This window comes from Taurulus bubalis, assembly GCF_910589615.1.
Source record: "Taurulus bubalis genome assembly, chromosome: 2".
Classification (NCBI taxonomy): Eukaryota; Metazoa; Chordata; class Actinopteri; order Perciformes; family Cottidae; genus Taurulus; species Taurulus bubalis.
In genome coordinates, this window is record NC_136590.1 from 35337837 (window position 1) to 35350791 (window position 12955).

Genomic DNA, 12955 nt, shown 5'->3' on the forward strand with positions numbered 1-12955 from the left:
TCTTGAGTCTGCAAGGTCAACCACTCAAAACATCCACACTCAATTACCCAACAGCCAGAGTGTTACGAGTGTGTTTGAAGGATAGCAGCTGCTTTCTTGGCAGGGAAACGTGCTGTGAGAAACGTATCAGAGAGAGAGAGAGACAGAGAGAGAGACAGAGAGAGAGAGAGAGAGAGAGAGAGAGAGAGAGAGAGAGAGAGAGAGAGAGAGAGAGAAAGAGAGAGAAAGAGAGAGAGAGAGAGATGTTGTCTGTCTGATATTCTTATATCAATAAGATTATAGTATTCTATATTACTGACGTCTATAACTGAATTATTACCAACGAGAAAAGCTACAGAAATGTGTAGGTGTACTTTCATTGGTTTCTTTAAGATTGTAAGTGACTTTACCATGAGCAGCGTTGTACTTCATAACCCCACATTACTCAATTCTTTATTTATTTCTCTCTGCTACAGAAGGAAGTTAGCTGGCCAAGTTTGGAAACATGCAACAGTCGAGAGAGAGAGAGAGAGAGAGAGAGAGAGAGAGAGAGAGAGAGAGAGAGAGAGAGAGAGAGAGAGAGAGGTTGTCTGTCTGATATTCTTATATCAATAAGACTATAGTATTCTATATTACTGACGTCTATAACTGAATTATTACCAACGAGAAAAGCTAAACACAATGCAACCCATAGCTGTTTTGGTTTGGTTTAATGCACACAATATTATACTTTGTTATGCTCTGACTAACTCAGGTTATTGTTTTGTATATGTCTCTTGTCAAAATGTTTTTAAGATATATAATTCTTTTGGGAATAATAAGTCATTAATTTCAGACCTCTTTCACGGGCAGTAGCCAGACATCTCAGACAGATTTCTTAAAACCTCAGCAGATATAACTAAACCATGTACGTATAATTATATATACCACTAAAGGTAAGTGAGACGTTTTTGAACTGACTCTCTAAAACTACAGGGGATAGGAAATAAAAACATAAATAAGAGACTACTTTGTACTTTCAGATCGGTAATGAGGCTTTATTTGGTTACAATAACTGTTACAGACAACTTGTAAGCTGCGGTCACATAGAAAGAGTAACATGCTTTTGTTTGCGAGTCCAAAGTGAGCTATGCTTTGATTTTTGTGTTCTTTACCATACGCCCATTCTCGCAGCCCAGTTGTTGTGGTCGTGTTTTGTCTCTTAACAACCATGACCTCTGACCCTTGACATCAACAAAGACCGACCACAGTCATGTGACACCGTGGCATCAGCATCGCCACGTGAGTAACAAAAAAACAAAATTCGTGCTACTATGCCTCCTCAGGTTCATCTACCCTGTATCCAAGAGGCCTCCAGTGAAGATGGTTTAGAACAAGTGTGTGTGGGTGCTGTAGCGGGAGTTCAAGGTACAGAGACAGGGAGTTTATGTGTGTCCATGCAGAGGCCCAGTTGGGGAAGACAATCCTTTGAGGGGCTAATGTTCGGACGTTCATTAAGAGTACTTTTCCCCACTGACCTTTTCAGCGCGTTCTGTCTCATCCCGCTTCAAAACAACATCCCACAGCTTCCCTCACACAACCCCTGATGACCACCCACGCAATGACCCTTCACCCCAACACTGAACACACACACATACACAATCACAAAATGCTACCCTAATGCATATAGACACCACTGTGCAAACAGCACACAAGCAGGAGCCTCTTCAGCTCGGACTCCCACACGATCATGTTGTGAATAACATGGCTGCCTCTGAATGTGTTTCTGCGTGCATAGAATATAAATCATATTCTTTCAGGATCTGCTCTGTAATTACTGAACTCAGGAGGAAGCATGAACGTTTGGCTTTATAAACTCAGATTCAGTTCACCATTTAATCAAATTCAAGAACCATATTGCTGTTTTTTTCACCATGAGCATCACTTAAATAAGTAAATTAAATGAATAAGTGGTTAATACATTGATTTATTTTTGCAAGTTGGGTATTTCATTATTTTAAGTTGAAATAGGCAATAAGGATAGAACAATTGACCAATTTTGTCAATAAATTAAATTAGCTCTGTGCAGTACGTAAAAGCGTATTTTATTTTACAAGTAAACACGCAGACGAACAGGGGGCATCCGATTTTTGGACGCACTCTGACACGTGTGCATCACTGCCAAAAACAAGTAGTTAAAATTAATAAAGTTACACAATCTGCGATGTCACACACAAAAATCCCCAAAACTGATGGATTGAAGTTTAAGACTGGATTTGTGAAGGCCTTGAAAATAAAACTGCTCAGAAATACCTCTAATTTTATTGTGAGGAAATCAGAAACAAAACCAGACTGAGGCACTACTTGTAGCTTATGTCTATGACTTTGGAGATAAACATTACATGGAAATGTTTTTTCCTTCCACCATTAGGCCTCTGCAGCGTTGATGACTCCTAGTTTTAGACCTCATAGGTAATGGCCTTTCTCAAACATGCAGATAGACCCTGTATAGGTGTCATGTGGTGGAATCCACAGTTTGCCTCAAACATTTAAGCCTTGGAATACTTTTGGGTGGATTTTGTCTTTAAAATGACCAACTGAGAAAAATTACCCCATCTAGTGGTTCAGTTTTATGATTATGCAGGAAACAAAGTTATTCCCATCATTCAGAGGAAAGAATTGACTGTGTGGCTTAACAAAACTAACCCAACAGCTTTGCATACAGGAGAGTTTCTTTAATAATATTTTTTTTTTTTTTTAAAAAGGGCACAGATACTACAAATGGGTACAATAAGAAAAGAAAGAGGGACATGATGTCAACTGTGTTTAGTAAAGCACAAGCAACGCTGAATACATGCAAGAAAAAGGAAATCCGGTAGCGTGAAAAAATGTAGACACCTAGATACTGTAAAAATATCTTTACATAAATGTCTTTCAATAATTCTGAGTGAGACAGAAACTGCTTCTTCTTCTCTAATTCTCCCAACTGAAACGAGCCAAATTACTTTCTTCCAGTCATGGTAGGTCATGATGCATCAGTGCAGTTTACATGACTAACGGTTAGTCAACATGTTATTTGTGGAAAATGTCACGACAACAGCTTGAGTGAGAAATCTGCATTACATAATATACAATTTCAAAGTAAAAATCCGTCTGATAGCACACATTTTCTAGAGGCAGAGCTGTGCATTGAAAGTGCACCGCTCCACATTGTCCAACTTCTCCAGTAGTGGCCTAGAGCGGCGCAGACGAGCAATTTAACATCATATCATGCTGAAAACCTTGAATGCAGAAACACTCCAGACGCTCTTCAGAAAAGGCATAGCATGAAAACAACCTCTTCTTCTTCGTTGTGTCTAATGGGGCACCTTTCAAAAAGGCCAACACAGCCATACACCATTATGTGCCGACCACCATGTGTACTTGCAACAGGAAGGAAAATAGCGATGTCTTAACTACAGTTCTAAATTGTTCTTGGCCTTACAACGTTCTTCAGTTTTTAGACAGACCTCAAGGGGTTTTGGGGCCAGAAGCAGATGGTGCCTCCTGTAGTTCTGTCTGCTCACAAGGCGCAGAGTTACAACTCAAGGAGTTCTCCTCCCTCTTTTCCCCTGACAAGAAATCATGGATCGCAGTTTCTATGTGCGGCCGGAAAGTGTGGTTCATCTTGGGGTCAACGACCTGAGTGATGATCCTGTCGACACCGGACTCCATCATACCCGATCTAGAAAATAAAATAAAAAAATAATGACACAAAAGGGTACTGTTATTTGACTGCAACTAAAGCAATAGCAGTATAGCTGACTGAATTGAACTGATTTACAATAATTTGCTGCAGACTAGTCTATAGATTACAATAAAAACGTTACTTATCCTGAAGAAATTGAAAACAATTCAACTAAAATATTCTAAACTCATAAAGCAGCTGTTCATTCGACATTGTTATTCCTCTAAACAGATTACGAGTAATAAAATCAAAGACAGCCGAGAGTAACACTTACTGAACAACACTTTGTCTCAGTCCGTTCCTCATCTGGTTCTTGTTGATGGACGGGTTCCAGTCCTGTGTGCTCAGGTGCGACGAAACATAGTTGTCAACTTTCTGCCGCAGGTTCTGATAGGCAGGCTGGCAGCAACGACAGAGATATAAACCCAGTCATTATACAGTGATGCAGCAAAGTATACTGTAACATGGAAAGTAGACCGTACCAATGAGAAGGACACACACTATTCCCATTTAAATTAGAAACAATAACTAACGTAAGCGAGATATAGTAACCAATTCTAACTAAAGTTTCAAGCTCGAGCCTTTCCCAGCTTAGCTTAGTTTCTGGCTTGTTAAACTAAAGCGGTGTCGTTAGCCGACTGGCTTACTTTCGTATCAACGTCGGCGAGACAGTCCCGACGGAACTCGTCAAAAAGTCCCCGGTTCTTCAGATGCTCCACGATCATACCGATTAGCTGCGGGTCTCCCGGTGGGAGGTTTCCTGCACCGTTACCGCCACCGTCCGCCATGACAAACCGAGCTAACTAGAGGTTCGCTAACGTACCTGCTAGCTAGCTGAGCCGTGGGCGCTTGCTTTCTACTCATGCGGCCCTTAGCAAAACAGCGGGCGGAGTGATCGCGGTAGATCCTCTGGGGAAAAGGTAGACGCTGTATGAAAAATCAAGCACTCTGTTTTTAGTTGGCACGCATGCGTAGTCGAAACCTGACATCGGAAGTACTTCATTCAAGTGTCCGGTGGAAGGGTAAACGTTTGCGCGTAAATCTAAAGGTAGTATATACGTGTAACACACTGGCCGAATTCTCAAAACACAGATCGTTTCTGTGGTTGGGTCTTCAGACGGAGGGGATCCGTTTCGTTAACCTTCGCCCACAACTGATTTTAGGCCGGACGAACGTCATTGTTGTTAAAGGTAACGATAGCCAGCGTGCACCGATGTTAGCTGTGTTGGCTAACATCAAATACTTGATTTCCTAACTATCTTCACACTCACAAGCACAGACCGTTCAATGTTACCAAATGCCCATCAGTAAATTATCCTAATGTGAACTGAACATCGACAGTGGAGTAAAGAGCGGAATTGTGTAAACTACCTTTCTGTCCCCGCTTCATGCAGTCAGTTTATCAAACACATCATGGTGCGAAGACTTAAAGGCTCTGACTGACACCTTTCTCATGATTTATGGGGCGGCGACAGTGCCAGAAGCAACATTTGATTGGTTGGCTAATTGCATGGCTTTGTTTTTACAGCACAGGCCCGGCAGTGGGATGCACGCCTACTACCTTTCTTTAATGTTATTGTTGAACCAAATATTCTGTCAGATGTTCACTACATCTATGAGCACAGCGAAAAGACACATTGAGCTTCTTTGCCACATTTGGGTATAATACGGCATCTTTATACATGATGAAATGGAATGCTTGTTGACCTGGATTATTTCACTTTCTTGTTGCAGATGAGCACTCAATCAGATGCCAACAAAGAGTTAATGGAGCAGCTGCGGATGCAGGAGCTATATGATCGGAGAAACCAGGGCGGCTCTGACCCCAACACCTACACTGACCCAGAGGATGGGACCGTGTACGATTGGGACCATGAAAAGAAGGCCTGGTTCCCTAAAGTATGAACTTTTGTTTTCCTACTTCATATATTTGCTATTGGAAGGCTCTCAGTACCTGAGCTTCAGATCTATCCTATTTTCTTTCACATATTTATACTATGGATTGTACCTGTTCTGTTTAGCCCACAGTAGGGCTTAACAATTTTAAAGATTTGTTTTCTAATATTTCAATTGCAATATGATTTGCGACATTAGCACATTATTATTTTTACATCACTATCCTAGTTTTCATTGAACAACATATACAAATCATAATGGTGCTATTTTTGCGGGAATCTGTACTAAACAAAGATAGTTTTCTTAAGCCTGTACAATATGATGTGATGGTCAGGTCATCAGCATTGCAGCATGACAATATTTAAATTAAAATAGTAAGTTGACATCACACATTTCGCCTTTAACACATTTTGCACTTCCTGCGATTTGTAAATTGTAATTGGCCATATTGCGATTTCGATTGATTACGATTATATACAATGCTATCCTGACTGGGAGCGCTGTGGCATAGCAACAATAATGCTGACATAAAAATTCAAGGTCTCCATCATACCAGCTTGTACTTGCCACTGACCACACTTGGCAATACAATGCATTATTAGATCGCAGACCTCTTTTTGGTATGTAGTCGTAACAGTTTGTGTTAATTTTAAGTAGGTTTTGCTTCATTTCTCTAGATAACAGAGGACTTCATGGCTGCCTACCAGGCCAACTATGGCTTCACTCCGGATGGAGATCCAGATGTCAACAACGCTGCAGTGAGCAGCTCCAACCCAGCAGCCCCAGAACCACATAGCAAGCCATCAGAAAAAGAGAAAGCAGGAGATTCCCCCATGAAGCAAAACCCAGACCAGCATGAGACCACAGCGGAAGAAGCCAAACAGAAAGGGGAGAAGAGAAAACCAGATCCAGGTAAAGTGACATCCACAACCATAGAGAAGAGAGAAAACCAGTGGATTAACTAACAGACAAATGGTAAATAATGGTGTTTAAAAAAAGCACCTTTACCCCTGTCTACAATAGGGATTATTACCAGTATACATTTTTATGTACACTTTCTGAATTTATGTTCGTACAAATGTTTCTTTTGATAAATGCTTTTTCCTTTCTCGTGCTTGTAGGATGGTTTGATTTAGAAGAAAATAAAAACACAAACGTCTACGTATCAGGTTGGTATTGCTGACATTTCCTTTCCCATTGTCAAGTAGACAGCTGTCTAGTGAGTAGCTGGCTATTCTCATTTTATTTTACTCTCTCCCTAACTTCTTCCTCCTCAGGCCTGCCTCCTGACATCAGCACAGAGGAGTTTGCTGAGTTAATGACCAAGTGCGGCATTGTGATGCGGGACCCCGTTAGCGAAGAGTACAAGGTCAAACTCTACAAGGATAAAGAGGGAAATCTGAAGGGAGATGGTCTCTGCTGCTATCTCAAGGTCTGTCTGTCCTTGCCTGCCTAAATTTAGTAGTTACTTAATTTATAGTTACCACAGCTGCGTGACCACAAGGGTTCCGCATGGGTTTTGGCTTCAATGACACAGTATAGAGAAGAAGTATTAGTTACAGTAGTATTGCATTGCACTACAGCGAAGTGACGACGTGTGTTTGTGATTCTCTGCAGAAGGAGTCCGTGGAATTGGCTCTCCGTCTGATTGACGAGTCGGAGGTCCGAGGTTACAGGCTCCATGTGGAAGCAGCCCGGTTTGAGCTGAAGGGCCAGTACGACGCCAGCAAGAAGAAGAAGAAGAACAAAGACTATAAGAAAAGAATGCAGCAGCAACAGAAGTAAATTCTACTTCCTTGTTCCCTTTTTAGTTAACCACCCACTAGTCCCACTCTGCATGGAGGGATAAACAAACAAAATACAAGTAATTGAGCATTTTCTTGTGTGTGTCTCTGCAGACAGTTGGACTGGCGGCCAGAGAAGCAAGGAGAATTGAGGAAGAGGCATGAAAAAGTAGTCATCATTAGGAACATGTTCCACCCCAGTGACTTTGAGGTGCGGAGAGACACTCACTCGCTCACTCACTCACTGACTCACTGTCCATTGAGGGTATTAATTTCTGTGTTGGCCTTCGTAGGAAGACCCACTGGAGTTGAATGAGTATCGCGAGGATCTGCGGACAGAGTGTGAGAAGTTTGGGGGGGTCAAGAAGGTCATCCTCTTTGATGTAAGTTTAAGTTTTATGTTATTTATGCTTTTTTGCAGTTATATTAGAATGGTTTGCATTGTATGTTCGTGGCATCAATAAGGAGCTGGTATGTGGTCGTGTTTGTGCCGTAGAGACACCCGGACGGCGTGGCATCAGTCGCTTTCAAGGAGCCTGAACAAGCGGATGCGTGCATAGATTCGTTCAATAATCGCTGGTTTGGAGGGAGGCAGCTGACTGCTGCGCTTTGGGATGGAACAACAGACTATCAGGTAAACCAAATGCAAAATACAGAAGGACCAAGCAAGAAGGATGATGAAAATATCCCATCAAATTTCATTATGGAAATTCGATGGGATATTATCTATGCTGGGCAAAGATGAAAAAATGTAACTGATTAATCCCATGATTTTTCTGCGATTAACAGCGATTTATCACATTATGCGCAAAATTCAATAATGAATGAAAAACTAGTGTATTGCACACTTTTATTTTAAAGTAATGTTATCAGAACAATATAACAGGCACTCTCGGAGCAACAGCATGTTAACATACAGTATATAAATCAGTTTTCTTTTTTTTATGAACAGGTACCAGAAGAAACATTTGTCTTTTGTCAGGGAACAACATAAACAGTCTGTTCTGTAGTTTGTCAATCAGTTTGGTTGTTTTTGTTGCATATTTTTTGTCTGCCGTAAGCAAAATGTATCTGTTTCCTGTTTTGAGATAAGGTGCTTTTATTTTGAAGGCGAAAGACAGAGTTGAAACGGAAGTCACATAGTGCGCCGCTTAACGGCTAAAGCTACGGTCTTTACGGTCAATTTTGAATGGAGGAAGAAACAGTATTAGCACTCCTCCGAAGAGGCACAAGTTCTTATGTTGGTTTTGGAATAAATAAAACACATCAGTCAAAGTGCAAGACCATCTGTCGGAGGGGTACGCTACAAACTGTAACTCCGAAATAACTGTGGTTACAGCGATGTCCAGTAGTCTCAGTGAGCGCAACAGTTGGTGCACGTTGTAACGCCGTCACTTGTGTAGTGCGCTCCGTTTCATACAACTTGTGTATTTTCCTGACGACGGTGCGTCTGGACGCCATCATTCGTTGCCATTCTAAGGACGCTGGTTGCTGCATCAATGCTGTGTAACGTTAAGCCCCTCCCAATGCAAAAAAACAAACCAACATGCTGTGAACGCATGATAAAATCATTGTCGGCTTTAATGGATTGCTGCGTTAACGCGTTAATGTGCCCAGCCCTAATTATATTATATATATTTTATATGATATTTGAGTTATTGTGATATCCCTAATTAACTTAAACTCTGCATCTGGAAAGAATTTGCCTTCTTAAAATGCTGATACCGTTTGTGCAGGTGGAAGAGACAACGCGTGAGCGGGAGGAGCGACTGAAAGGTTGGTCTACTTTCCTGGAGGGGGGCGAAAAGGGCCCGCAGAACGACACTGCCCCGCCAGCAGAGGGCAGCACCACCGAAACAGAACCCACAGAACCCTCCAACACCACGGAGCCCGAACAGCATCCCAAAATAGAACCACAGAAACAGGAAGAGGATGCAGAATCTACAGATAGCAGCATGGAAGGAAGTGATGATGAGAAAGCCTAGATACTTAAATGTTCAGCTTTGGTCCCTATGGCAACCAATCAGGACTGTCCTGCTAAATTGTGAACTGTGGTAAACACGGAGGAGGAGGAGCAGGTGGTGGTATTTGGACAGTTTGAGCTGTTATGTAATGTAGAAAAATAAAATTATGATTTTGTCTACCCTATTGTCTACCCTAGTTTACACCGTAATTAGATCTGCTCTTGACAAACAGCACCGCTTTCCTTGAAGTTCAGTGTTCCAGTTTGTTTGTGGTTTTGTGCAGATGAACTGGAATCTTTTTTTTTTTTTTACATTTGATTTATATTTTTTTCAGTTGGAATCTTGATGAATTACAAAAGACAACTGAGACTGAACAGATATTTTAAACGGACACTTCGGGTCGATTTATTAAATACACAAATGTATATTGTTACATGGTATAGATCGTCATTTCGGCCAAACTTTGTAGAAAGTACATATGTATGATAGTAAAAAGTCCAAATATAACATCAAATTTCAAAATAAATGTAAGTTTCAACACAGAGCACATATAACATAATTAGTTTTCATTTACACAGAAGTTGCATGTGTGCTTCAAACAGCAACTTTTTTGTGCTTTTCATAAATGGGATAGACATCAGATAGTAATGTGCTGACTACTCGGGTTCCAGTGAGTCCTGCCATACACTATTTCATGCAAAAAGGACTTAAAAACTAGACCCAATATACTTCAATTTACACTGGATAGATAGATAGTGCATCGACTATATAAATGCAAACAAAAATATGATTGCCCTTTTCCTTTTTGGTGTCCAGTATCTGCATCTCTGAGGTGGTAACAAGGGTCGTGTGCTATAAGACAAACTTATTATTAGAAGCACAGACTCCCTTTGGATGTTGTCTTGTAAATATGAGTATCGATGTGTTTAATAAAGTCTTTTGGGTTTGTAACATTTTGAAGTCTCACAAGTCGACGTCTCATTCTGAAAACTGTAATGAGACGAGATGCAGCTCGATGACAACATACAGTGTTTGATTTAAACCTTGTGACAAACTTCCAGTGAGTTACAACCTGATCCTCAAACGAGAAACACAGTGTAAAACTACAAGTGTGGAAAGTAAACCAGAACTACAAGTAAATACTACAACTCCAATACCGCTACAGTATCTGTGTTCAATAGAAGAAGACGAGATAACATTTTCTGAGCAGGAGACAAAGACTTGTTTTTTTAGCGCTATATTGATTTAGGGCAGCTTATTATTGTTTTCCTTTTTTGTCTGAAGCTTCAACAAATACAATTACTTTCAATAGTTTTAAAAAGGGGTAATCTGATATTAAGATAGATTAGCCACTTACTTTCCCCATATTATTTATAGGCTATTCATTTTATTAAAGAGATGTGGACAGTAAGTTAGCGTTATATGTTTGTTTTTTCATGTCCACAATTGTTTCTAAAGTTGATCAGACATTTGAACTGTAGTGTATTAGTCTAAGTGTTACAACATAATCAATCAATCAAGTTTTGATTGCAGTAGTCGACTTTTCGTGTCACTGTTTTAGTTTACATGACAAGTTTTTCATGGATTGAGTGTTTTGATACTGTTACAGTTTATATATAGCACGTTAGGCCTCCTTTTAAAAAATACATAAGCATTTAACTTTTTACAATATGGTATTTAAAGTACCTTTGAATACCATCAATACTCAATAGTTAATTGAGAATTTGACATTTTTTAAACTTTTGGCTGAAGCAATGCCTAAAGAAAATTCCATTTTGCTGGTGGGGATGCAGGGCTCTTTTACAATAAATGCGAATGGAAACACTTAATTCACGTGTCTATTGCATGTATATTTACAACTGTCAGTACTCCCAGAGTGATATCAGCACAATCCTTCTCAGCCTGCAACAAGTCCTTATGGACTACAAAGCAGAAAACATCGCTGGCTGCAGGAATTGCTGCTCCGAGGGAGCAGACAGCAGATAAAGAGCTCAGCTGCAAGAAAAGAAGAAGCTTCAGGTACACGACCAATTGATCATTCTAATGAACAGAGTTCACCTTTCTAAGAGAAAATACTGAATTATATGCTGTCTCTGTCATTTCAGGAACTCGCTTTAAAAACTGACAAAGAGCAGGCGATGATAAAAAAGGAGGAAAAGAAGGCAAAGGAGGACAGAAAAAAGGCTGAAGAAGGAGATAAAAGAGAAGGAATGAGAGAAGAAGCAGATAAATGAGAGAGATAAGAAGGAGGAGAGAGGAGTAACATCCTGTGTACCTTTCTAACCCCGCTCCCTCTTTTGCAATTGTATCCCTTGCCCTCTCCCCCTACCAACTCCCTGCCTGTAATTTAATGTATTTTTTCAATGCCTATAAAAAGTGTCTTGCTTTGATTTCTATCTTGTTTAAATTGTTCTACAACATTGAATCACAGAATCAACAGAACAAAACAGACAGCAAACAAAAAAGTGTGTAATCCCGAAATTAATCTTGAGGGTCCATTAAAGTTCAATTTAACCTCACAGAAGTATTCCTGCCAGTTGAAGTGACAGTAGTTTACTCACATCACGTTTCTTTTGAAAACATTTAGTCATTTAGTAATTTCCTGCTAATGATTCTAAAACTTTGCAGCATCTACTCTCCACCCTGCCTCACCACTAGAGAGCACTGTAATGCTGCTTTTGCCTCTGATGGTTGGTGAACTTTGCTTTAATTTAAAGGAGATATTAGAGTTATGTCACATTAGCGCCATAGCAGGACTGGCTTTTTGAAGCTTTGCAAATATTTTCACAGTTTCCAACTAAATGTTGCTTGCAGAAAGCATGCAGCGGAAAGTTACTAATAATGTGCTTAGCTAAAATTTGAAGGTAATATCGTTTTTCTCAGTAGTAGTGGTCCTTTTCTTAGATCAGAATTAGAATTTTCAATCATCTAGTCATTTGTGCTCATTCACAAAACAACTTTGTATGAATTTGAGCAAATTTCATATCTTTTGGCACATTAATGCAAATGATTATGTACAATTGTCTGCATGTTTCCTACATTATCAATGCTTATATCATATTGTATTGTGGTTCTCTGAACAGTCTTACCGCCAAAAACATCTTGACATTAGTTCACTGCATATGGTTATGTGGTTATGTGATTGAGAGGAAAACCAGAGAGGATAGACTTGTAACAGGGTGTGAGTGAGAGTGGTGGTGCTGTATGTGTGAGAAGATTCCTATTTCATACATGAAAGTATGCAGGTTGAGTAACAGCAACATGTTGATCTTCAACAGACTCTTGACCCGGAGGGGAAGGAGATTAGATTCAGCCAAAGTAGATTTCAAAATTTGCTTTTTATGCTACTTTATACTTCTTCTCCACTGATAATAGTTAGTTTAAATATTCAAATTATTTCTCCAGAACATGATAACTCATATTATTATGTGTTATTATAAGCAGTATGTTATATCATTTTACCCAGCTGCAACATTAAAGGGATGCTTACACACTATTGCAGTTTATAGGCCAAAATATATTGATCATATTCATGATTCTGAAATAGGTCATTTTGCATGAGGGATACTTTTGGTCCTTGAAGTATATGTTGATGCTAATTCCCATGTAGACTTAATAAAATACTC

The 12955-nt window shown here is 39.9% G+C and overlaps 2 protein-coding genes across 2 annotated transcripts; one reads left to right on the forward strand and one right to left on the reverse strand.

The window, feature by feature from the left end:
- Positions 1 to 2684: 2684 nt before the first annotated feature.
- On the reverse strand, positions 2685 to 4473 carry bod1 (biorientation of chromosomes in cell division 1; the record flags this gene model as incomplete). Its single annotated transcript, XM_079237503.1, has 3 exons — positions 2685 to 3682; positions 3960 to 4084; positions 4333 to 4473. The coding sequence occupies 3 exons, from the start codon at positions 4471 to 4473 to the stop codon at positions 3469 to 3471; spliced, it is 480 nt and encodes a 159-aa protein (XP_079093629.1). The 3' UTR covers positions 2685 to 3468.
- Positions 4474 to 4705: 232 nt separating this feature from the next.
- On the forward strand, positions 4706 to 9498 carry htatsf1 (HIV-1 Tat specific factor 1). Its single transcript, XM_079237501.1, has 10 exons — positions 4706 to 4875; positions 5420 to 5584; positions 6259 to 6493; positions 6703 to 6750; positions 6859 to 7013; positions 7199 to 7362; positions 7480 to 7576; positions 7659 to 7748; positions 7862 to 7999; positions 9102 to 9498. The coding sequence occupies exons 2-10, from the start codon at positions 5420 to 5422 to the stop codon at positions 9348 to 9350; spliced, it is 1341 nt and encodes a 446-aa protein (XP_079093627.1). The 5' UTR covers positions 4706 to 4875; the 3' UTR covers positions 9351 to 9498.
- The last annotated feature ends 3457 nt before the right edge of the window (positions 9499 to 12955 follow it).

Bases quoted from the DNA above. Each gene is read 5' to 3' on its own strand.
- htatsf1 (XM_079237501.1), top strand. From the start codon at position 5,420: ATGAGCACTCAATCAGATGCCAACAAAGAGTTAATGGAGCAGCTGCGG. The intron at 6,494-6,702 runs GTAAAGTGACAT...TCGTGCTTGTAG, and splicing joins GAAGAGAAAACCAGATCCAG to GATGGTTTGATTTAGAAGAA. The intron at 7,749-7,861 runs GTAAGTTTAAGT...TTTGTGCCGTAG, and splicing joins AGAAGGTCATCCTCTTTGAT to AGACACCCGGACGGCGTGGC.